The sequence below is a fragment of the Antechinus flavipes genome, chromosome 2 (assembly GCF_016432865.1).
Source record: "Antechinus flavipes isolate AdamAnt ecotype Samford, QLD, Australia chromosome 2, AdamAnt_v2, whole genome shotgun sequence".
In the NCBI taxonomy this organism is placed as follows: domain Eukaryota; kingdom Metazoa; phylum Chordata; class Mammalia; order Dasyuromorphia; family Dasyuridae; genus Antechinus; species Antechinus flavipes.
Genome location: NC_067399.1, coordinates 275,537,256 through 275,559,641, shown reverse-complemented (window position 1 = coordinate 275,559,641; position 22,386 = coordinate 275,537,256). Strand labels below are relative to the sequence as shown.

The window sequence follows — 22,386 nt, the reverse complement described above, 5'->3', positions numbered from 1 at the left end:
TTGCTTTTGAACTTTGATTGGTATAATGAAATGATGATTGGTACCTCTCCTTATTTAAGTTCAAGCTGAAGCATATTAACTTTTGCTTCAGCCCTTAATCTTAACTCTGCGTAGCTTTCTGTTTCAAGTGTATTGTATATACAATATATTGTTGAGTTCTGCTATCTGATCCACTCTGATTTCTAGTTCATTTGAATTTCTAATTCAGTTCATTTGCTTTAGTTTTAAGGATATTATTCCATTCATAGTTAGGATTACTGTCTTTAGTTCCTTTCATCCCATTTTCTTCTATATCTTTTTTATCCAGTTCTTCCTCAAGTCCCTTGTTTTGCTTTAAACGACTGCCTTTCTTTATCTGTCTTGCCTTTTATTATCCACTCCCTTTTTATTTCTTCCTCCTCCTCCTGTCTGTTTTTTTCTTGGCTAAGTTACACTTTTATACACAGCCAGAGTGTGTATTTGTATGTGTGTGTATGTATTTTTTGAACAAATTTTGATGAGATTGGGAATTCAAGCATTGCATGCCTCCACATTTCCTCCCATTTTCCTTTCTCCTATAAAAGACTTTTTATATAAATGTGCCTTTGTGCCATTTTTATGAGAAAATTTTCTCCATTCTACCTTGCCAATAAATCCTTCTTCCCCTCCCTTCACTTTATTTTTTTGATATCATTTCAACATAATTGACTTATACTCATGTTCTTTGTGTAAACTCCTGTTAACTGTTCTAATAGTGATAAAATTCTTACGAGTTAATGAATCATCTTCTCAAATAGGAATTTAAACAGTTTAAGTCTCTGACAATAGCTTCTCTTGAGTCTTGTTTTTGAATATCATATCTTTAGCTTTGGTCTTTTCATCAGGAATTCTTGAAAGTCTTTTGTTTCATTAAATTTCCATTCCCCACCCCCAGCCCTCTATGGTATTATTCTGAGTTTTGTTGGATAGGTTATTCTTGGTTGTAATGCTAGCTCCTTTGCCTTTTTACGAAATCATATTCCAAGCCTTTTATTGCTTTAATGTGAAAGCCATTACATTTTGTGTGATCCTGACTGACTCTACAATGTTTGAATTATTTCTTTCTGGCTACTTGAAGTATTTTCTCTTTGACTTGAGAATTTGGCTGTAATATTCCTGAGAGTTTTCATTTGGGCATATCTTTTAGGAAGTTATCAGTTGGATTCTTTTTAATTTCTGTTTTTCTCATCTGGATCTTTCAGTTTTCCTTGATAATTGCTTAAAATATTATGTTTAGGCTTTCTTTTATTATGGCTTTTAAGTAGTCCATGCATCTTAAGTCATTTCGTCTTTGATCTGTTTCTAGAATAGTTTTTCTTATAAGACATTTCACATTTTCTTCTATGTTTTTCTTTCTTTTGACTTTATTTGATTCTTGATGCCTTATGAAATCATTAATTTTCACTTGCCCAATTCTAATTTTTAAGGAATTCCTTTCAAGTAAGGTTTGAATCTCTTTCTATTTGATCCAGTCTGATTTTGAAGTAGTTCTTTGGTGAATTTTTGTCTCTTTTGCCATTGGACCCAATTGTGTGTGTGTTTTAAGGTGTTGTTCTCTTCAGTTTTTTTTTGTTGTTTTTTACCAAACTCTTATTTTTTCATAATTTTCTTTCATCACTTTCACTCCCTCCCTCTTCCCCCCCAGTTTTTCCACTATCACTATCATCATTTTCTTTAACTCTTCTTCTAGGAATTCTTTTTAGGCTTGAGTCCAGTTAGCATTTTTCTTTGAGGTTTTTCACTTTGTTGCCTTCTTTTGAGTTTGTCTTGGTCTTTGCTACTAGCGTAGTAGTTTTTCTTTTCTTTCCTTTTCCTTTCTCCCTCCCTCCCCCTCCCTCTCTCTCTCTCTCTCTCTCTCTCTCTCTCTCTTTTTTTTTTTTTTTGAGGCTTGACTAGAGTCACACAATTAGGAACTATTAAATAATCTGAAATCGAATTTGAACTCAGATCCTCCTGACTCCAGGGCTGCTGCTGTATCCATTGCACCATCTAGCTGACTCCAGTAGTCAAATTTTTTCTTACTGTTGTTTGCTCATTTTTCTAGACTATTTCTTGGCTTTGAATTTTGTTAGAAGTTGGATTCTATTTTTCATAGAATTTGAAATTAATATAGAAACCACTATATAACTATCTTTTTAATATCTGTTTAAATTAAAAAAAATTTTTTTCCCCAAGTTTTCTCCCTTCCTGAATTGGCTAGCAGTTGATATAGTTTATACAAATGCAGTCATGAAAGACATATTTCCAGTCATATAATCATTTATTGGGAATGTGAGTAGAAATATCTGTGGTTTGATTACAAGGTTCTCCATAAGTACATATATTTCCTATTCAAGTTTATTGGAATCATTGTATAGATCTTGGATCATTGTATTGCTGAGAAGATTTAAGTCTTTTATAGTTGATCACATAATCTTGCTGTTATTGTATACAATGGTCTCCTGGTTCTGCTCACTTCATTCAGCATCAGTTCATGTAAGTCTTTCCAGGCACTGCTCATCAGTAGTGTATCATTGCATTCATACACCATAGCTTATTCAGCCATTCCCAGTTTTTTTTTTTAAATATTTTATTTTATTTTATAATAACTTTATATTGACAGAATCCATGCCAGGATAATTTTTTTTTTTACAACATTATCCCTTGCACTCGCTTCTGTTCCGATTTTTCCCCTCCCCTAGATGGCAAGCAGTCCTATATATGTTAAATATGTTGCAGTATATCCTAGATACAATATATGTGTGCAAAACCGAGCAGTTTTCTTGTTGCACAGGGAGAATTGGATTCAGAAGGTAAAAAACAACTTGGAAAGAAAAAACAAAAATGCAAATAGTTCACATTCATTTCCCAGTGTTCTTTCTTTGGGTGTAGCTGCTTCTGTACATCATTTAGCAATTGAAATTGAGTCTTTGTCAAAGAAATCCACTTCCATCAGAATACATCCTCATACAGTATCGTTGTCGAAGTGTAAAGTGATCTCCTGGTTCTGCTCATTTCACTTAGCATCAGTTCATGTAAGTCTCTCCAAGCCTCTCTGTATTCATCCTGCTGGTCATTTCTTACAGAACAATAATATTCCATAACATTCATATACCACAATTTACCCAGCCATTCTCCAATTGATGGGCATCCATTCAATTTCCAGTTTCTAGCCACTACAAACAGGGCTGCCACAAACATTTTGGCACATACAGGTCCCTTTCCCTTCTTTAGTATTTCTTTGGGATACAAGCCCAGAAGTAACACTGCTGGATCAAAGGGTATGCACAGTTTGATAACTTTTTGGGCATAATTCCAGATTGCTCTCCAGAATGGCTGGATTCGTTCACAGTTCCACCAACAATGCATCAGTGTCCCAGTTTTCCCGCATCCCCTCCAACATTCATCATTACTTTTTCCTGTCATCTTAGCCAATCTGACAGGTGTGTAGTGGTATCTCAGCCATTCCCAGTTTGATGGGTATCTACTCAATTTCCAGTTGTTTGCCACTACATAAAGGGCTGCTACAAACATTTTTGCACATATGGGTCCTTTCCCCTCCTTTATGATCTCTTTAGGATACAGACCCAGTAGTGATCAAAGGATATGCACAATTTTATAGCCCTTTGGGCATACTTCCAAATTGCTCTCCAGAATGGCTGGATCAGTTGACAACTCCATCAACCATGCATTCATCTCATTGTTTTTGACTATGATAGAGTAAATGGACTTGGCTATTTGTAATTGACATTAGACTGATAATAGAAATAATTTTGTGAACATTGCATATGATGTCACTATTTGTTTAATATGTTGGTTAGTTTTGCTAATGTGTGTGTGAGATAAGGGTTAAATAGCTATCTGGATAGGGGATAGGAGAAGGCTATATTTGGCAATAATGTTAATGTAAAAACAAGATTTTTTTTTAAAAAACGAGTATTTGCTTTAAAAACTGGTATATTTTTGGATAAGTTTTTTCAGCCACCTTCATTTTCTATTTTTACTTTTTGTATAAGGTTTGGCATAGAGATGGTACCTCTAGTTCAAAATGAACAGGAAGTGTTGGATTTGGATGAGGAACCTGACCTGTCCAGTTTAGAAGGTTTCCAATGGGAAGGTATTTCCATCACGACATCACCTGCATTGGCAAGGAAACGCAGTCTTTCTGAGAGCAGTGTGATCATGGACCGTACTTCTTCTATGTACAGCTTCTTCACTGAGCAGTCTGCAGGAAAGGAGAATGAGCCCCATCAGATTGTTCCACCCAGTAACTCACTGCAAACAGTCCAAGGTCAGAAAGCAAACTTGAATCTTAAACAGGACATGATGCCTCTGGCTTCCTCGTCAAGGACAGGGGAAAGAGTTGAAAGTGTTGCGACTCGAAGGCGTCATAGTGCCCAGTTGCCCCCTGACCGAATGATATCTTTGGTGCGTTCGGTCAGACAAGAAGAACTAAACAGACAGGAGAGCTCAACACCCTTTTCTGAGAACCAGAACACTCAGGAAAGTAATGGAGAAGGGAACTCGTTATCATCTAATGGCTCCTCAGGCCTTGGCATCTCTAGTTTGGTGGATGCTGCTACAGATAGCAGCTGTACATCTGGGGCGGAGCAGAATGATGGCCAGGGCCTTCGGAAGAAGCGCAGGGCAACTGGAGTAAGTATAGGGAGGTCCAATGCTGTTTCCTTGGTCCTGATGCATCTAAGGGCAGGGTGGGTGTGGGAAGTGGTGTGCTGGAGTGGGGGTGGTGGGTGAGCCATGGGGTTGGAGATGAAATTATCTTGAAGTTTTGGTTTTTGATTTTATTTTTTGTTGGCCTAAGGTGGTTGTTGGTTTTATTTTTTTTTTTTAAGCCATTGTTAAATTCTGCCAGATTATATGTGATCTGATATGAAGTCATCTTCAAAAGCTAACAGTTATTGACATTTGATTAAAAAAATTTTTTTTTTCCCTGAGGCAATTGGGATTAAGTGACTTGCCCAGGGTCCCAGAGCTAAGAAGTGTGAAGTGTCTGAGGTCACATTTGAACTCAGGTCCTCCTGACTTCAGAGCTGTGCCACTTAGTTGTCCCAGCTGTTAATATTTGCATATGCTTGCAGTTGTAACTATATGCTTTGAATGTACCCATTTAGGGTGGTGTAGGAAAGTAGCTTAGAGTTAGATATGGGATGCATACATATCCAACATATAAAGGACTGCTTGCCATCTAGGGGAGGGGTGGAGGGAGGGAGGGAAAAAAAAAATTGGAACAGAAATGAGTGTCAATATAAAGTAATTATTAAATAAAAATTAAAAAAAAAAAAAAGAAAATGGGATCTATCTGAAAAAAAAAAAAAAAAAAGATATGGGATGCATATGTGATTAATTGACCCAGAGTTTTTTTACTGGCACTGAGTGTTTTCCTTTGTGATGCTTATAGTCTATTAATTGATAAGCACCCAACAGTGTAACCTTGGAAATGTCATTAGGCCTGTGTACTCTTATTCTGCTTTTTCTCTTCTTTTTTTCTGTCCTCACCCATCAGAAATTGTCTTCATTGTTACTGTTTTTGTTCCTTTGACATTTCTGCCTTCTTCCCAAAAGGAAGGGAGAGAGCTAGGAGTAAGAAGGTGTAGTTGGATATCATAAAGAACTCTCTAACCCTGAGATAGATACTGTGGGTATAAGTCCCCTAATTAAGCAGCCTTGTATGGCAGGGGTTGGTGCAAGACCTCCTTCCCAATCCAGTTAACTAATCAGAGACATCATCAGGTACAAAGAGAAAACATTTATTTAATCCCTGCAGGGAGAGGCCCAGACACACCACCAAGCCACCCCAACCCCCATCATGTGCCTGGAACCTGACCTGCTTCTGGCTTTTCTAGGGTTTAAAAGGCAAAGGATTCGAATCTTTTCATTGGATAAAACATAACCATCCTTGACCAATGATCACTAAGGCTGGCTGCCTCCATGTCACTTCCTGTAACTTCCTGTATCTCAGGTTCAAAGTTCATTTCTCCAGAGAGTAAATGACTTCCCCAAGGTCTCAGTTCTGGAAACAGGGAGCATGTGACTCACTAGTGAGAAATACTTCATTCAATCAGTCCCATTCAGCCTCAAGGGCTATCCCCCTGGGATATAATATAAAACTCTTTCCCTACCATTTAACTCTTGCAAATAACGAAATTCTTCTCAGACTAACTTTCCAAGCTGCCTTTTGTATTATTCCTTTTTATACTCACAGTCATCCCATCAAATGGACTTCTTGCTATTTCCTGAATTGAGTATTTTCTCACCCAACTTTCTTCCTGTGAGGAGGTTTCTTCCCTTCCCTTTTCTAATGCATTTTTGCCTTAGAATCCTAGCTTCTTTCAAGGTTCAGTTCAGGTGTCCCATCCTCTTAGAATCCCCCTTAGTCATTAGTATTCAACTCCCCTCCCTATCTCTGGTTTTATTTTTATTTTTATTTTATTTACTTATCTATGTGCGATATCTCGGCCAAAAAAATGTAAAGTCTTTCAGAATCCAGTAGACTGGTTTTCTATTTTGTCTTTATATCTCTTGAACAGTGTCTTGTGCTCAGCTTAATAAATGCTTGTTTAATTGAAATTATATGGGCCAGAAGTATCTGGTTAGGTATGCTCAGCTTTCTCTTTGAGCTTTTCCAGAAGTTATTTTGTGGATACTATGTATGACTGTATGTAGGCTCTATGATTCTATTTAATATGAATTTAAGATTGAGAGCCCAGAATGGCAGCTTGCTTTTTTGTCTGTGCAACTTGGCTGCTGGTTATTTTTACTTTCCTTCACTCTACCAGCTCCCAACCATCACCTGCTGCCTCCCACTTTTGCCTTGATTTTTCTTTTCTTGAAAACTGAAGATTCAGATCAGTGTTTTGATTCATTGATTCGAAACAGATTTGTCAAATCCTTTAACAAGGAAGGAAAACTTCCTTTTTAACAGCATATTCCTTTAGTTTGAATGCAGTTTTATATTTAATTCAGCCAATATGTAGTAATCTATTGGGTATAAAATTGTTCTCTTCAGTATACCATTGCACATCTTTCTTTCCATTGTTATTTAAAACTTCAACTTTTCCTCCTCATTATGAAGTGGCATTTACATAGTAAATAACACAAATATAGTAAATAATAAAAAAAAGTGTCATTTTCCGGATGTGTATTTTCATTCTTACAGGATGGATCTTCACCTGAGCTTCCAAGTCTGGAAAGAAAGAATAAAAGAAGGAAAATTAAAGGCAAAAAAGGTATTGTTTCATAATTTGAAGGAGGATAAGGATTGTACTTGACATTTAATGATCACCTCCTGATGGAGATAATAGATTTAAGTAGTAGAATATGATATATGTTTTCAGCATCAGTCAGTGTGTGGGGTATTTGTTTTTCTTGACTATACTTTTTATTTTTAAACAAAAGATTTTGGCTTTTATCATTTGGATGAGGGGAGTTGAAGGAATGGATAAAATTGCCAAAAAAAATTAAAAAGAAAGAAAAGAAGAAAAACCAGAAGAAATCACAGTTAAATAAGCATGATAATATTGGAAAGCAGAATATGTACTAGAGAGCTACAGTTTAATGTAGAATCCCCTTTTTGTTTGTTCTGTGTATGAAAAGTGCTCATTGATATTAAGAAGGAAAAAATGTAAAAAAATCAAGAGCAAAATTGTGGAGATTTGGTTATATTTGTATATTGATCCTATTGGTTCTATATTCCTTTTTAGTACAATGAAAGGAAAAAATAACCCATGTTTTTATTATTGTCTTTAGTTAAACTTTTAGAAGAAATAATAGAAACTTTTAGATTTCTACAAAGTTTATATACTTCTGTGATGTAATTATAGGCTTGTGGTTTCTTTAATGCTGAAAATTTTGAGAATGGTACAGAGTAGAACACTTAAGTAAAATACAAATCCAGGAAGTCTATTTAGGTCTGTTTTCCAACTTTCCACCTTAGATGCTTGCAGGCTTTATTCAGCTATTTTTCTCTACATTATAATGTCTCTTAGTAGAAGAAATGCTCTGTGATAACCTCTTCTGCAACTGAATTTTAAAGGTTTGTCTGAGACATCAGAATGTGGAGTGACTTCTTGGTGATACAGCCACTTATGTGTCAACAGAGAAAGAACTTCAGTCTTTAAGGCTGGCCTATCTACTTCCTATATCATGCTACTTCTAAGTATTTCAGAATATTTTTATATTGAGATACTTTAACAGGGAGAATTTAAGCAAGTATGGCAGTTTTGTGAAATTGTGAATGTTTAAATGTTCTATGGGAAGGGGAGTTGGTATAAGAAAACAGGAAGAGTTTTACAAAATAAATAGTACTTTGATGATCCTATGGTTGTGAGCAAAATGTTTCATAAAACTTAAATCATGTATATATGTATTTATATATGTATAGTCATACATACACACACACACACACACACACACACACACACACATACCACTTTGTGAATATCCCTAAATAACAGAAAACTTTTCTAGATGAAAGAAGTGAAATTACTAAACTATTTATGTTATTTAAAATGACATTCTAAAATACATCTTATTGGTGCGCTTTGATATTAAAAACACTTATTATTTCCAAGATAATTATGTTTCTAAATTTGCAAACAATAGAATACTGAATAATTGTTACTATAGGTACAAATAATCATTTAGGGAATTAAGATTTTAGAATTGTGCCTGTAATGAAATTAAACAGATAACTGTTTTAAATGTATTGCCCTGATATTGTTCTTTAATTTAATGTGAACACTTAGTCTACATCATTCCTAATAGTGTTGAATATTATTAAATGGTTTTATGTTGGAGATTTTTATTCTTCAGAATTATTGAAATCATGTGTAGTTGTTTACTGTGGGTTGATTTTGAATTTTCTTAGTTGTCTTAATTGTGAAGAAACTTAACATTTATAAATATAAATTTTTCTTTCTTCCTCATTTATAAATCACTTAATGTTAATTCATTTAAGGTATGTGAGTCTGTATAGATCATCACTCATTGTAGATCATAGTGTCCTGTCTCCCCACCTAGATTATAAATATCCTTGAGGTGCTATGTATATATAGGGTCTTCCAACCAATTAGACTAGGTGGTATGTTGTATCTATGATATGTTATAGGATGGTATTTTAGAGTATTAAGTTTTGGGAGGTTTTGTATTCAAGGATTTTTTGTTTTGTTTTTAAGGAACTATATTAAGTAGTAAGAAATATAGGTTTGACAGAAATGTATTTGTTATATTCAAAATGCTAACATGTATATTTGGTAGTAAGAGGTTTTATATGATGTCAAACTTTGAAACCATCCAGAAGACCAAGACCACTTGCTTTTATATTTTATAGAAAACTTTCATGACATAACACTTAACAACTTTTCATAAACAAAAAAGCATGAATTTAATGGTGACTTAAAGCAAGAAATTCTATTTCTTGACTTATAGTTTCTGGTTTAGTATGCAAGCACATAGCTTGTGAAATACATTCAATGAGAGAACTGAAAGAAAAAATAGGCATTGGTCCCATACTTAAAATATATGTATAAACAATTACTAAAAATTGTATGAAATGAAACTTTCTTTGCTAAAGTGGATCTAATCTTCTCTTGGCAGAACGTTCTCAGGTTGACCAACTGCTGAATATTTCTCTAAGAGAGGAAGAACTGAGTAAATCTCTGCAGTGTATGGATAACAGCCTTTTGCAGGCCCGGGCAGCCCTGCAGGCAGCATATGTGGAAGTCCAGAGACTACTTGTGCTGAAGCAACAGGTAATTGAATGGAGTCTTTATTTCTGGTTGGAAATAGTTGTTTATGTTGAACATGACAAGACAAAATCCTATATCTTTCCTTAGATAACTATGGAAATGAGTGCCCTACGGACTCACAGAATACAGATTCTACAAGGATTACAAGGTACCAAGAGGATCTCATGACTTTTCACATATGTTCATATGCAAAGCAGTGTAGTAAGCCATAAAATACTGTCATGGACTTAAGATATATGAATTTCTTAAAGAAATTTATTCAAGTATTGACTTGAGAACTTTTGTGTCCTTAGATGAGTCATTAACTCACCTGAACTTTGATTTGGGGATATAAATGGACCCAGAACTTGTCTTGTTTGCTATTTAAGAATAGAAAAATGAGTCATTCATAAGGGTTGTTTGTTATTAAGGGGCTTTGGCATGTATAGAGATATGAGAGTTATAAAAGTTAATAGTGTTTTATACAGATATAAATCTTAGTTCTAGATTTCTTTTTTTTTTTTTTGCTTTATTTCTCAACTTTAGATGAATAATGCATATATTTGTTCCCCTTCCTACAGAAACTTATGAACCTCCTGAGCGGACAGAACAAGTCCCCTGCAGCCCTTCCCGTGAGCGAAAGAGCAGATCCCAGACAGCTGCTGATCCCCCTCCTCTGCCTAGTCCCTTTTTTCCTTTCTTTCTGGAGACTCCCCCTTCCCATATATCACCATCTGCCTCTGGAGTGCCACTCCGAGTGTGTACACCACCTGCTTTCCAGGTTCCTGGGAGTATCACATGCCCAGCTCCAGATTCATCAGTGCAGATTAAACAAGAGCCCATGTCTCCTGAGCAAGAAAATGTGAATGCTGTGCTACAGGATTCTGCCTGCAGTGCTTCTGAGGAATTGCTACAAACGAATAGTATGTCAGTCAGCTTTCTTCTGCATTAAGGATAGATAATCTTAAGGGAAAAAAATAAGGGCAAAATATCAGCTAGCATATTTATTTCAGCTGACTATTAAAAGTTATTCAGTAAAACTGTAGTAAATGCCTCTTAAGATGAAGAATTTTATGATCTTTTATTTAGTTTAGTTTTTTTTTTTTTTTTTTTTAAGGTTTGTTGGACAGATCTGGCACAGGGTCTTAGATCTTTTCATTAACTTGATGTAATTTTAAGATTTCTAACTATTTGTTCCTTGCTACATTTTAGAGGAGTCATTTACTAAAATCAATAAAGAGCTCATTTTTTGCTTTTTTTTTTTTTGCTATATGCCTGTTTAGTTGAATCAGTATAGTTATTTTAAAATTGTCTGTTCCTGTTATTACAGTTATTAATCTTAATTAAATGTATGTCTTAAGCAAAGTGGGAATGGTTAGAAAACTTGGAAAATGCTAAAGTTTGGATCATGTGAAAATCATTGATTTTTAGGGTATAACACCAGTCTGCTATTTTTTATTAGTATGTATTATATAGGAGAGGCAAAATTTGGAAAATAAGATTAATTACAATGGAATCCTTCAGTCTGCAACCACTTCTTTCTTTTTTGGGGGGTGGGGTGGGAGGTGGGGCTTGACCAGCAAAAAATAACTCCTACCAATTCTGGTCCCTAGTAGTAGGAATAAAAGTACCCAAGAGGAAGAATCTTAAGGGTTTTTTGAAGGTGAGAATGGGCTAGGAGTTCCTGAAGAAATGTTGGAAAGACTTTAGAGAGAAGAATGATGTTTAAATAAAAGTAGAGTTTTAGAAGCTCAGTACATACAGAAGATGCATATGTTTTAAAAAAAAAATGCAACATTTCCTTTGACATTGTAAAAATCTTAATAAAAGGGATTATAGACTATATATTGTAACCATTAACTGGACCTCATACTAATACCTGATTTGCTTGTGAATGTGTTCTTTATGTATGCAACAATAGAAAGTTAAGAGTTAGTATCCACAATACATTCTTAATTATTGACATAATAGAATTTCTATGTTTACATACATATCTGAAGTTAAACATTTATTTTAATCCCTCAGGACTTATAGGGTTTATTCAGAATATCACCTAGATAACTATTTACTTTGGTCTGTGGAGTATATTGCCACTAGTTTTATCTAGTGTAAGTTGTAGGCATTTTAGCACAACCTATATTTCTTTTTCAACCCTGAGGCCTGCTAAGTCATCTACAGGAAATGATAAAGCTCCCTTGGGTCAAAGTATGAACTAATATTTATTGACGTTAGTGTTGTTTTACCCCTAATTTTTAATTTAAGGCAGAAAAATCTTAATTTACTTGTCCAGGATTTAAACAAAGACACTTAAAAAAAAAAAACACTAGCTATGTTTGTAGAATTAACTGTGTGACTGTCTTGGTAGTTTGCAATCTGAATAATTATTATAATTGTATTTTATGCCATAATATATTTCTCTGAATTTAGGATAATTCTCTTTGTCAAGTAAAAGCAGTACAAATTTTTAGCTCTCAAGGGCATGACTTGTTTTTCTCCTTTTCTGACATAAAATTTATACACATTTACTATAGCAGCATTCCCCAGTAAGTTTGGTTATCTCACGTATATCAGAATTCATATATTACATAGGTTGGCTATTCAGTACTTCCATTGACCAATTTTACATTTCTCTAATGACTATAGCCAGAAGCAATCTTGGAGAGAATATTATCAGATCACAATCAGTGGTAATCCATAATAATAAAATTGCTAATATTATTTAACAAATGTAATGCTACAGAATCTTTTACTATTTAAAATAAATCTAGCTTTTCTAAGTCTTTGCCAATCTATTAGTTTAGGTTGTGATATTGGACTCTTCTATCATTAGGTAGTAACCTCCCTGTTTCCCTGTAGAAAGTTCATCATTGTAGAGATCTTATTCTTCCTTCTGAAACATTCTTGCATGTGTGCAAGATTCACAACCTTGATATTTGGATATTTCCAGTCTGTTAATTGTTGCTGAAGATAATTTCTTAAAGACCAATTTTATACAATGTTTTTTGCTCATTATATAACTCATACATTGATTTCTTATTTTACTCTGTGAATTTTTTTCATTTTTATTTGTAATGTATTGTTATGGTGTTACTATACAGTGTGCACTCTTTTATGCCCCTTTATTAGATAATTTGTCTTGTACTTTTGGATCTAATCTGTAAGCTCCAGTAGGAGCCAAAAACTTCCCCCCCCCCCCCCACAATTTTTATTTATTTTGTGAAATATTTTCCCGATACAGATAAAACATTTCCAACAATCACTATTTTAATTGTTCTCTCTCTTCTGCCTTCCCTCCTTTTTGAGAAGGCAAGCAATTTGATTTTAGTTATACATGTAAAGTAATGCAAAACATTTACATATTAGTCATATTGCCAAAGAAAACACAAAACTAAAGTTAAAAAATTATCCTTTTATTAATTATCTTTGGAGGATGATTACATTTTTCATCATGCCTCTTGGGATTGCCTTGGATAACTGTCTTGAACCAAGTAGTGAATTCTTCGTAGTTGATCCTTACAATATTGATGTTACTGTGTACAATGTTCTGGTTCTACTCACTTCACTTTGCATAGGTTCATATAAGTCTTCCCAGATTTTTCTGAAACAATATTGCCCATCATTTCTTAATTTACAATAATATTCCATCACAATTACACACTATCACACTTGTTCAGACATTCTCCAATTGATGAATATCCCCTTTATTTCTTTGTTATAAAAAGAGCTGATATAAATATTTTTGTATATATGGATCCTTTTTTTCTTTTCTTGGATTTTTTTGGGATACAGACCTAGTAATAGTATTGCTGGATTAAAGGGTTTACATAGTTTTGTTATTGCTATTGATATAGTTCCAAATTGTTCTCCAGAATGGTTGGACTAGTTCACAACATTGCATTAGTGTCCCAATTTTTCCACATCCCCTCCAGTATTTGTCATTCTCCTTTTCTGTCATATTAGCAGTCTAATAAATGTATGGTGATCTCTCAAGACTTGTTTTAATTTGTATTTCTCTAAGTATGATTTAGAATATTTTTATAACTTTGATTTCTCCTGAAGACTGCCTGTTCATATTCTTTGACCAATTATCAACTGGAAAATGCCTTATATTTTTATAAATTTGCTACCTTCTGCATATGTATTCTAAGGTAGTTGAGAAATGAGCCCTTTATCAGAAAAATTTGCTGCAAAGTTTTTCAGTTTCCTATTTTAATCTTAACTTTGGTTATATTTTGTTCAAAAGTTTTTTAATTTCATGTAATCAAAGTGAGCTATTTTACTTCGTATATTCCCTTCTAACTCTTAGATATGAACTATTCTCTTCTGTAGTTGACAGGTAAATTATTCCAGGCTCCTCTAATTTACTAATTTAATAATTTCACCCTTTATATCTAAATCATCCTTTTGATCTTTTATTGACATATGGCGTAAGATGTTGGTCAATGCCTACTTTTTGTCAAAATTGCTTTCCAATTTTCTTAGTGATTTTTGTCAAATGTTCAATACTTAGCCCCAAAGTTTGGATCTTTTGATTTATCAAACACTAGATTATTACTTTGTATTTATTATATCCCTAATACATTCTATTGATCTACCACTCTATTTCTTAGTACCAGATTGTTTTGTTATTTTTGCTTTATAGTATAGTTTGAAATCTGGAACTGCTGGGCTGCCTTCCTTAACATTTTTTTTCCCCATTCATTACCATGATATTCTTGACCTTTTGGTCTTCCAGATGAATTTTGCTACTTTTTTTCCTAGCTAAAAAAGTAATAGAAATAATAATAAAAAAATTCATTGGTAGTTATATTGGTATGATATTAAATAAATAAATTAGGTAGAATTGTCATTTTTATGATATGGTTTCAGGTTACTCAAGAGCAATTATATTTCTCCAGTTATTTAGATCTGCTTTTATTGTGAAAAGTATTTTGTAACTATGTTCTTGTAGTTCTTGGGTTTGTTTTGACAGATGAGACATATTGTCTGCAGTTATTTTAAATGAAATTTCTTTTTCTGTATCTTGCTGCTCAGTTTTGTTGGTAGTAAATAGAAATACTGTTTGTTTTATGTGATTTTATTTTATATCCTTCAATATTGCTGAAGTTGTTGATTGTTTCATGTAGTCTCTTATTGATTCTCTGGGGTTCTCTTTAAGTATACCATCATTATGTAAAAAGAGTGATAATTTTGTATGCCCAGTACTCAATTTTGTTCCTTCAATTTATTTCCTTGAATTATTGCAAGTTAGCATTTCTAATTTAATATTGAATAATAATAGTGGTAATGGACATTCTTGCCTCACTCCTGATTTTATTAGGAAGGCTTCAAGTTTATTCCCATTACAGGTGATACTTCCTCCTGATTTTAGAGAGATACTACTTATTTAAAGAAAGATTTAATTTATTCCTATGCTTTCCAGTGTTTTCAGTTGGAATGGGTGTTATATTTTGTTAAAGGCTTTTTCTGTATCCATTGATTTAATTGTATGACTTTTGTTACTGTTATTGATGTGGTCAATTATGCTGAACTAGCCCTGCTTTCCTGCAATAAATCCCATTTGGTCATAGGTATGGTCTTTGTCATATATTGCTGGAATCTCCTTGCTAATGTTTTAAAATTTTTGAGTCAGCATTCATAAGGGAAATTAGTCTGTGGTTTTCTTTTTCTGTTTTTACTCTGTTTATTTTAGATATGTCACTACCATATTTATGTCATAAAAGGAACGTGGTAGGACTTCTTTCCTTTTTTTCAAATATTTTATATAGTAATGGGATTAATTGTCCCTTAAATGTTTTGGTGGAATTTAGTTGTTAATCCTTTTGGTCCTGGGGTTTTTTCCTTAGAGAACCATTGATGATTTATTCACTTTCTTTTTCTAAGAGAATCATTTAAGCATTCTATTCCCTCTTCCGTTAATTTGAACAATTTATATTTTTGTGAATATTCATATATTTCACTTTGTCATTTTTACTGGCATAGAATTATGCAAAATAACTTTTAGTAATTGCTTTAGTTTCATCTTCATTATTAGTGAATTTATCCTTTGTTTTTGACAAATAATTTGGTTTTCTTTCTCTGAAAAAACAAATTAACAAATGATAGATTATGTATTGTGTGTCTGTGTTATTAATTGGGATTTTAATATGTTTTTTCTTTTTTTTCGTTTCATGTCAATTTGTAGATCTATTTTTTCGTTCTTTTATTGATGTTCACATTTAAAGATAAAATTTTCCCTTAAGTATTGCTTTGGCTGTATCCTATAAATTTTGGAATGTCTCATTATTGTCTTTCTCTTTAACGAAATTATTGATTGATGCTATGATATGCCTTTTGATCTGTTCATTCTTTAGATTATTTAGTTTTCAATTAGCTTTTAATCTATGCTTCTATGGCCCTTTTTTAAATGTAATTTTTATATCACCATGGTCTGAGAAGGATGCATTTAATAGCTCTGTTTTTATGATTTAGGTTGTGAAATTTTTATGACCTAATACATGGTCACTTTTTGTGAAGGTGTACTATGTATAGTTGAGAAAAAAGTATATTCCTTTCTATTCCCATTCATTTGTCTCCCAGAGGTCTTTATTTTTCTCCAAAAGGCTATAATATAACTTTTCCAAGATTTTATCCATCTTCTTGACTTCTTTCTTAATTTATTTTATGATTAGATTTATCTAGATATGAGAGAAAGGTCGATAGTTTAACCTTATTGATTCCCTTAGGATTTCTTGTTCATGTTTATCTTATGTTTATTCTTGTATTTGAAAATCAGATTTTTCTCTTTGTTCTTAGTTTTTTTCATCAGGAATGCTTGTAAGTCTTCTGTTTCATTTTATCCAATATACTGTTTTGCTGGATAAGTTTTTTTTGGTTATAATGCTAGTTCTTTTGCCTTCTGGAATATCATATTCAAAGCCCTCCAGTCTAATGTGGTAGCTGCTAAATCTTATGTGATTATTACTGTGGCTTTAAATGTTGTTTTTCTGAGCACTTTTGAAGTATTTTCTCTTTGACCTGGGGGAATCTGGGATTTGGCTATAGTTTTCTGGCAGTTTTCATTTTGAGATCTCTTTCAAGAGGTGATTGATGGATCCTTTGTTTCTATTTTACCCTCTCATGCTAGGATGTCAGGGTAGTATTCCTTTATAGTTTCTTGAAATATAATGTCTATGCAATTAATTTGATCATGCCTTTCAGGTAACCCAGTAATTTTTAAATTATTTCTTGATTTATTTTCCAGGTCAGTCAATTTTGCTGATAAGCTATTTCACAGTTTCTTCAATTTTTTTTCATTACTTAACTGTGTTTTATTTATTTATTTTTGGTGTCCCATGGAGTTACTAGTTTCTATTTTTCAATTCCAATTTTTTAAGGAATTATTTTCTTGTGAAGACGTTTTGTTCCTCTTTTTCCATTTGGCCAAGTCTGTTTTTTAAGGAGCTCTTTTTTGCATGTTTTCTTTTCATAATTTTCTTCCTTTGTTTTCATCTAATTTTTTTCTCCATATTTTGGCAAAGTTTTCTTTTTTTAATCTCTTCCAGGAATTTTTGTTGCATTTCTTTCCAATTAACCTTCCAGTCTTCCTCTGGAGGCTTTTTTTTTGATCACTATTTCAACTTTGTCTTTGGAGTTTGAATCTTGAGATCTTCCTGTCATCATAGTAGCTTTTTTTAATGGTCAAATTCTTTGTTGTGTGTTCATTTTCCAACCTATTTCTTGATCTGAAACTTTTAAGTTAATGTTGGCCCTTATTCCTGTCCTTAGAAAGAAGCACCAAAGGTCTTTTCAGGAGGTTTGAAAGTTTTTGGTGCTTTTCAAGATTGTTTGATCTAAGAGAGGAGAGGCCACTTCCCTCTTGGTCTATACTCAAACCTGAGCCGGGAAAAGCCTAATTCTTTGGAATAGTGGTTAGTACAACTGCTCAGGGGCCCCTCTCGCTTGAACCAGAAGTGATACTGTTCCTCAGATTCCCTGGTCCCTTTGGGCTAGAAATATCAAACTGCCCCTCAGAACTTCCATTCTCTTTTTGATTCAAAGTGCTTCTCAGATGACCCAGAAGTGGTTACAGATAACAGGGTTGCCAAATAGAATCTGTTCTTCTTCAGTGCTAGTACAGAGGTATAATATAATTTCTTTCTGAGTAGTTGTGAGTTCCTCTTATTGTCTTTGTTCTGAGAATACCAGAAGCTGCTATTCTATCACTACCATGAAGTCCCACCACTGGTATTGTATCCACATGGACTCTGATTATCCTTCCCTGTTAACAGATCTCATTTTCATCTTCTCTTGTGTTTAGGAATGGAAGGCTATCTCTTCCTGTTGGCTCTGCCATTCCAGAATTCAGTTTGAAACATTGTTTTAAAGTTGTTTGAAGAGGGAATTGTTGGGAGAGTTCAGCTGAGTTCTTCTGTTTTTCAATCTCCTAAAGCTTTCTTCATAGTTGCCATTAGAAAAGAAACTCCTGCCTATTCATTCAACTTTCTTCCTAACCTGACTTTTTCTTAAGAGTTCTCTTGTGAGGTCATCCATTATTTTTCAGAGATCTCATAATTGATGAAATATTTTCCTGAAGCATCTTTTCAGTTGTTTAAGTATTGTATAAGATTATCACATTTTGGTCATAACATCATAACATTTTGAGTTAATTGAATATTCTAACCTATGTTTTTTAAGTAACTTACATTTTATTCTAAGTAAGTCAGACTCAGAATCGGCTAAGTCTTCTCATATAGTGGAAATTAGGCATTTCTCAGGTATTATTAGGCATGCTCAGGTATTTTTATTTCCTTTTCCTTTTCCTTCACTATATCTTTTTACTGTTTTATTAGGTAATCAGTTATTTGTGCTGATCCTCAATATTTACTTTTCTGATAAGGCCTTAGTTTAAGATTTTTTACTGTAATTCATTTGTTACTTTAAAATTCCAAAATTGTAGTTTTTATCTTTGTTGTCAGCTCCTGTTTTTTTTTCTTTTTAAATTGCATAATACATTGTATAATACATTTCCCTTGCCTTATGCTAATTCCCTTTTCCCCCCAAACCAGTTCATCTTGTGTCTTTTTAATATTCATTTATTCTTAGTTAATTATACATAATAATATAACACAGAGTTCATGCTAGGCATATTCTTTTTCCTTTTATTTTCCTTCTTCCTGCTTCCAACATATTTTTTGCCCCTCCTCTTTTTTCTGCTTCCCATTCAGTAGGAAATTTATATATGATGATTATCATTGTAAATGATCCTGCCAGGAAGGATACCTATCTCCGTTTTATTTTTCCATTTTGGGCAGGCATCTTCTTTCTTACGATGCCAATTCTTTTTCTTTAGATGCTGTTATGACTAATTTTTCTGTGCATTTTTAATTCTTTTATTTTGGCTGTTTTGTTGTTATTAAGATTAGAATTTTATTGCTTTAAAAGTAATAAGGTTGAAAGTAAAGATTCTTTCCTTTCCTCCTCCTCCCCAAAAAGAACTAGGTTATTACTTAAATAAAGTTGAATTTTGCAAACCAAGGACTTGAGTTTGAATGTGAACTCTTGACATTTCCTTCTTTCATGTCCTTAGGCACATTTCCTAGCTATTTGGGTGTAAATTAACTCATCCAAAAAATGTTTGGAGTAAATAGCCTTTAAGGACTTTTTTACTTTTATTGTTGTTATTGTTGAGGCCTTGGGGTTAAATGATTTGCCCAGGGTCACACTGCTAGAAAATGTTAAGTGTCTGAAGCCAGATTTGAACTCTGGTTCTTCTGACTCCAGAGCCACTGGTCTATCCACAGCACCAGCTAGCTGCCCCCTACCCTTTCACTTTTAAATCAGTGACCTTGTGTTACTATCATTTTACAATTAGATATTTGTGCATGTACACATTTCACTCAGATTTCCTATTTTAACTTTTTCTAATTGTTTCAAAATAATTTACCTTAGCCTTTAAGATTATGCTGACCTATCTGAAGATATTTTCACCCATGGTTTCTGTATTACTAAATTATTAAGAACAACACTGCTTTGATTCTAGAATTCAAAATCGCTTTCCCTATTCTTAGGGACATTTTAATTTCAGAAAGGCTGCCTTTGGCAAGAGGAAGAAGGTTTGCTGTGTCCAGGTTTCCATAATTTCTGGCCCACCCCTTGAGCCAGAATGTGTGATCAAGCTACAGTGGATTAGAGGAATATTAGGAAATTTCCATATAACAATGCAGTTAGCCCTAATTCCAGGGATTGTAGAATGAATGATTTATCTTAGATTCCTCTCTGGAATAATTTCCTTGAGCCTTTCAGTTACGGTCAAAATGAAATTCAGCAGTGCCACAGAGGATCTTAGAAATACAGCAAAAAGGGCACATCAAAGAATGGCAGAACCAGAAGATTCATTTCTTAATGTATGAGGGAAATAGAATCTCACTTCTTCTTTCTTCTTTCTTTTTTTTTTTTTTTTGCCAACAGTTATTTTTTAAATTTATTTTTAATGCACATTGCCTTATGAATCATGTTGGGAGAGAAAAATCAGCAAAAGGGTAAAACCATGGAAGAGAAAAAAACAGAATAAATAAGTGAACATAGCATGTGTTGATTTTCATTTAATCTCCATAGTTCTTTTTCTGAATACAGATGGCATTTTCTGTCTAAAGTCTGTTGGGATTGCTTGGGATCACTGATCCATTGAGAAGAACCAAGTCTTTCATATTTGATTATTGCACATCCTTGCTGTTATTGTGTACAATATATTCCTGATTCCGCTTGTTTCACTTGTCATCAGTTCATGTAAATCTTCCCAGCCATTTCTGAAATCAATTTGTTCATCATTTTTTATAGAACAGTGTTGAAATAGAAAATAGAATTTCTTATATGGAGTCATCTAAATATTTAAATGATAACTTTCCAGATTCTTAAGATTTCAATTCCTACTAAAATATTTGTGTGAATTATATATTGGTGTACTAAGATGGGGGAAAAAAATGAGGTTTCAGTTTACCCCCAATATTAAACCCTGCATCTGCCTACCTACACCTTTATTGATGTCTGTATATGTTCTCTATTTGAACTGTGACAAAACTTCCTTTGTTGGTGATTTTTCTCCTATATGTGTTCCAAAAGTCTCACGACCTTTTGGGATCTTTTAGCTTTGGCGATCAAATAGCTAAAAAGACTAATCTAACAACTCTCCCTATTATGATACCTTCCTTGAAAATGGAATTATTAATTGAGCATACAAAAGTATAACTAACCACTTTGGACAAATGGCCAAACAACTTCATCAAAAACGAAATTAATCAGGTAAGTTTTTGCATGAAGAGCTTAGCTTTAATAACTTGACAGTGACTGTCTGAATAGTCCAGACAGTAAAAGTATACATATGCAAAAGGAAGAAAATTGAGGCTGAGTTGTATAACAGTGATAAAAGACATATATTCAGTCACTAGGAAGAGGATTGAAAGCTGAAACTTACAGGGTAGATAGGGTAGAGTAAAGATTTCCCTTGAGACTCTTTTCACTAAGTTAATTTAGATGTAGATGTTAATAACAATGCTTTCTGATGTCAGGGAAATAAAGGTTTCTTTTTGTCTTAAAATTTTTTTTCTTCCTGCCCCATCATCTGGCTTTTAAAACAATCTCTTCAGTAATTAACTTTTAGCCAAGTTGTGGATAATCTGCTGAATTCCTATTGATGTAGAAAAAAGGACTATGGTGTACTCAAGGACTGAACCACAGTATGATAGGATGAGACAAATTCCCTTCCTTCTCCCCTAGAACCCCAATCTGGAAGTTATAAATGAGCCATTTATGGTTTTGTTGATCCTGCTTTTAGTTCAACTTAGAATTTTTTTAAGTTTCTAATATTCACGTATTTCAAGGAATATAATAAATCAAATAGGGACTGCTTTTCTGAAGAAGGAAATCACTTAGATTTCATAGTTCCCTTTAGTCCTGCCATTTTAGGATTGTATTGCTATATCTTTCCACTTGTTTCCGCCTCAGACAAATTACTTAAATTAAGCATGGTGCTATAGAAAGAAACCTGTACTTTGAATTCAAATTTAGGTCTTATATTATACTCCATGTATGACTATACAAATGACTTGATTCTTCTATTTATTTGTAAAGGAAGGGGCTTGGACTAGAAGATCTAAGAATCCTTCCAGCCTCAGTTCTGAGAGATCTCCCCTTAAAGCTCTCATGGCTATAACATACCTTTTATGCTCCTCTGATAACAACCTACTAACAAGAAACAAGATCAAATCCTTCCTAATTTAGCTTTCTTTTCAAAACAACTACCAAGTCCTTGAAAAATTCCTGTTATTCCTTTGAAATGGTCATTATTGTGCTGATAATTTAGAAGGAGTAATCTACTTTCCTAAGCAAAAAGCCAAACATTTTATTTATATGGAGGGGAATATAAAGATAATTTTAAGCATTGGTATGTGATGTTTGGGAGTTAAAAACCTAAAATAATACCTTGTAGAAATAGTTTTAAAATACTGAGTTTCTAAACTATTTGAAAGAAAATGTATACCAGAAATTACTTGTACCCCAAAATAATGATAGAAGCTTCCCTTTCTTAGGCTGAAAAACTGGAATTTTGTTCTGTTTGGGATATAAATTAACTAACTAACTAACTAATGATTGTGCTTTTCTCTGC

General features: G+C 33.4%; 1 protein-coding gene across 3 annotated transcripts in view; it reads left to right on the top strand.

The window, feature by feature from the left end:
* Positions 1-22,386, top strand: part of ZNF106 (zinc finger protein 106) — an 85,571-nt gene that overhangs the window by 30,369 nt on the left and 32,816 nt on the right. For all 3 annotated transcript variants that reach the window (XM_051977150.1, XM_051977151.1, XM_051977149.1), the window contains exons 6-10: positions 4,014-4,653; positions 7,175-7,244; positions 9,613-9,767; positions 9,852-9,912; positions 10,325-10,666. In XM_051977150.1, coding sequence (XP_051833110.1) covers positions 4,014-4,653; positions 7,175-7,244; positions 9,613-9,767; positions 9,852-9,912; positions 10,325-10,666 — 1,268 coding nt within the window. The remainder of the gene's footprint in view (positions 1-4,013; positions 4,654-7,174; positions 7,245-9,612; positions 9,768-9,851; positions 9,913-10,324; positions 10,667-22,386) is intronic.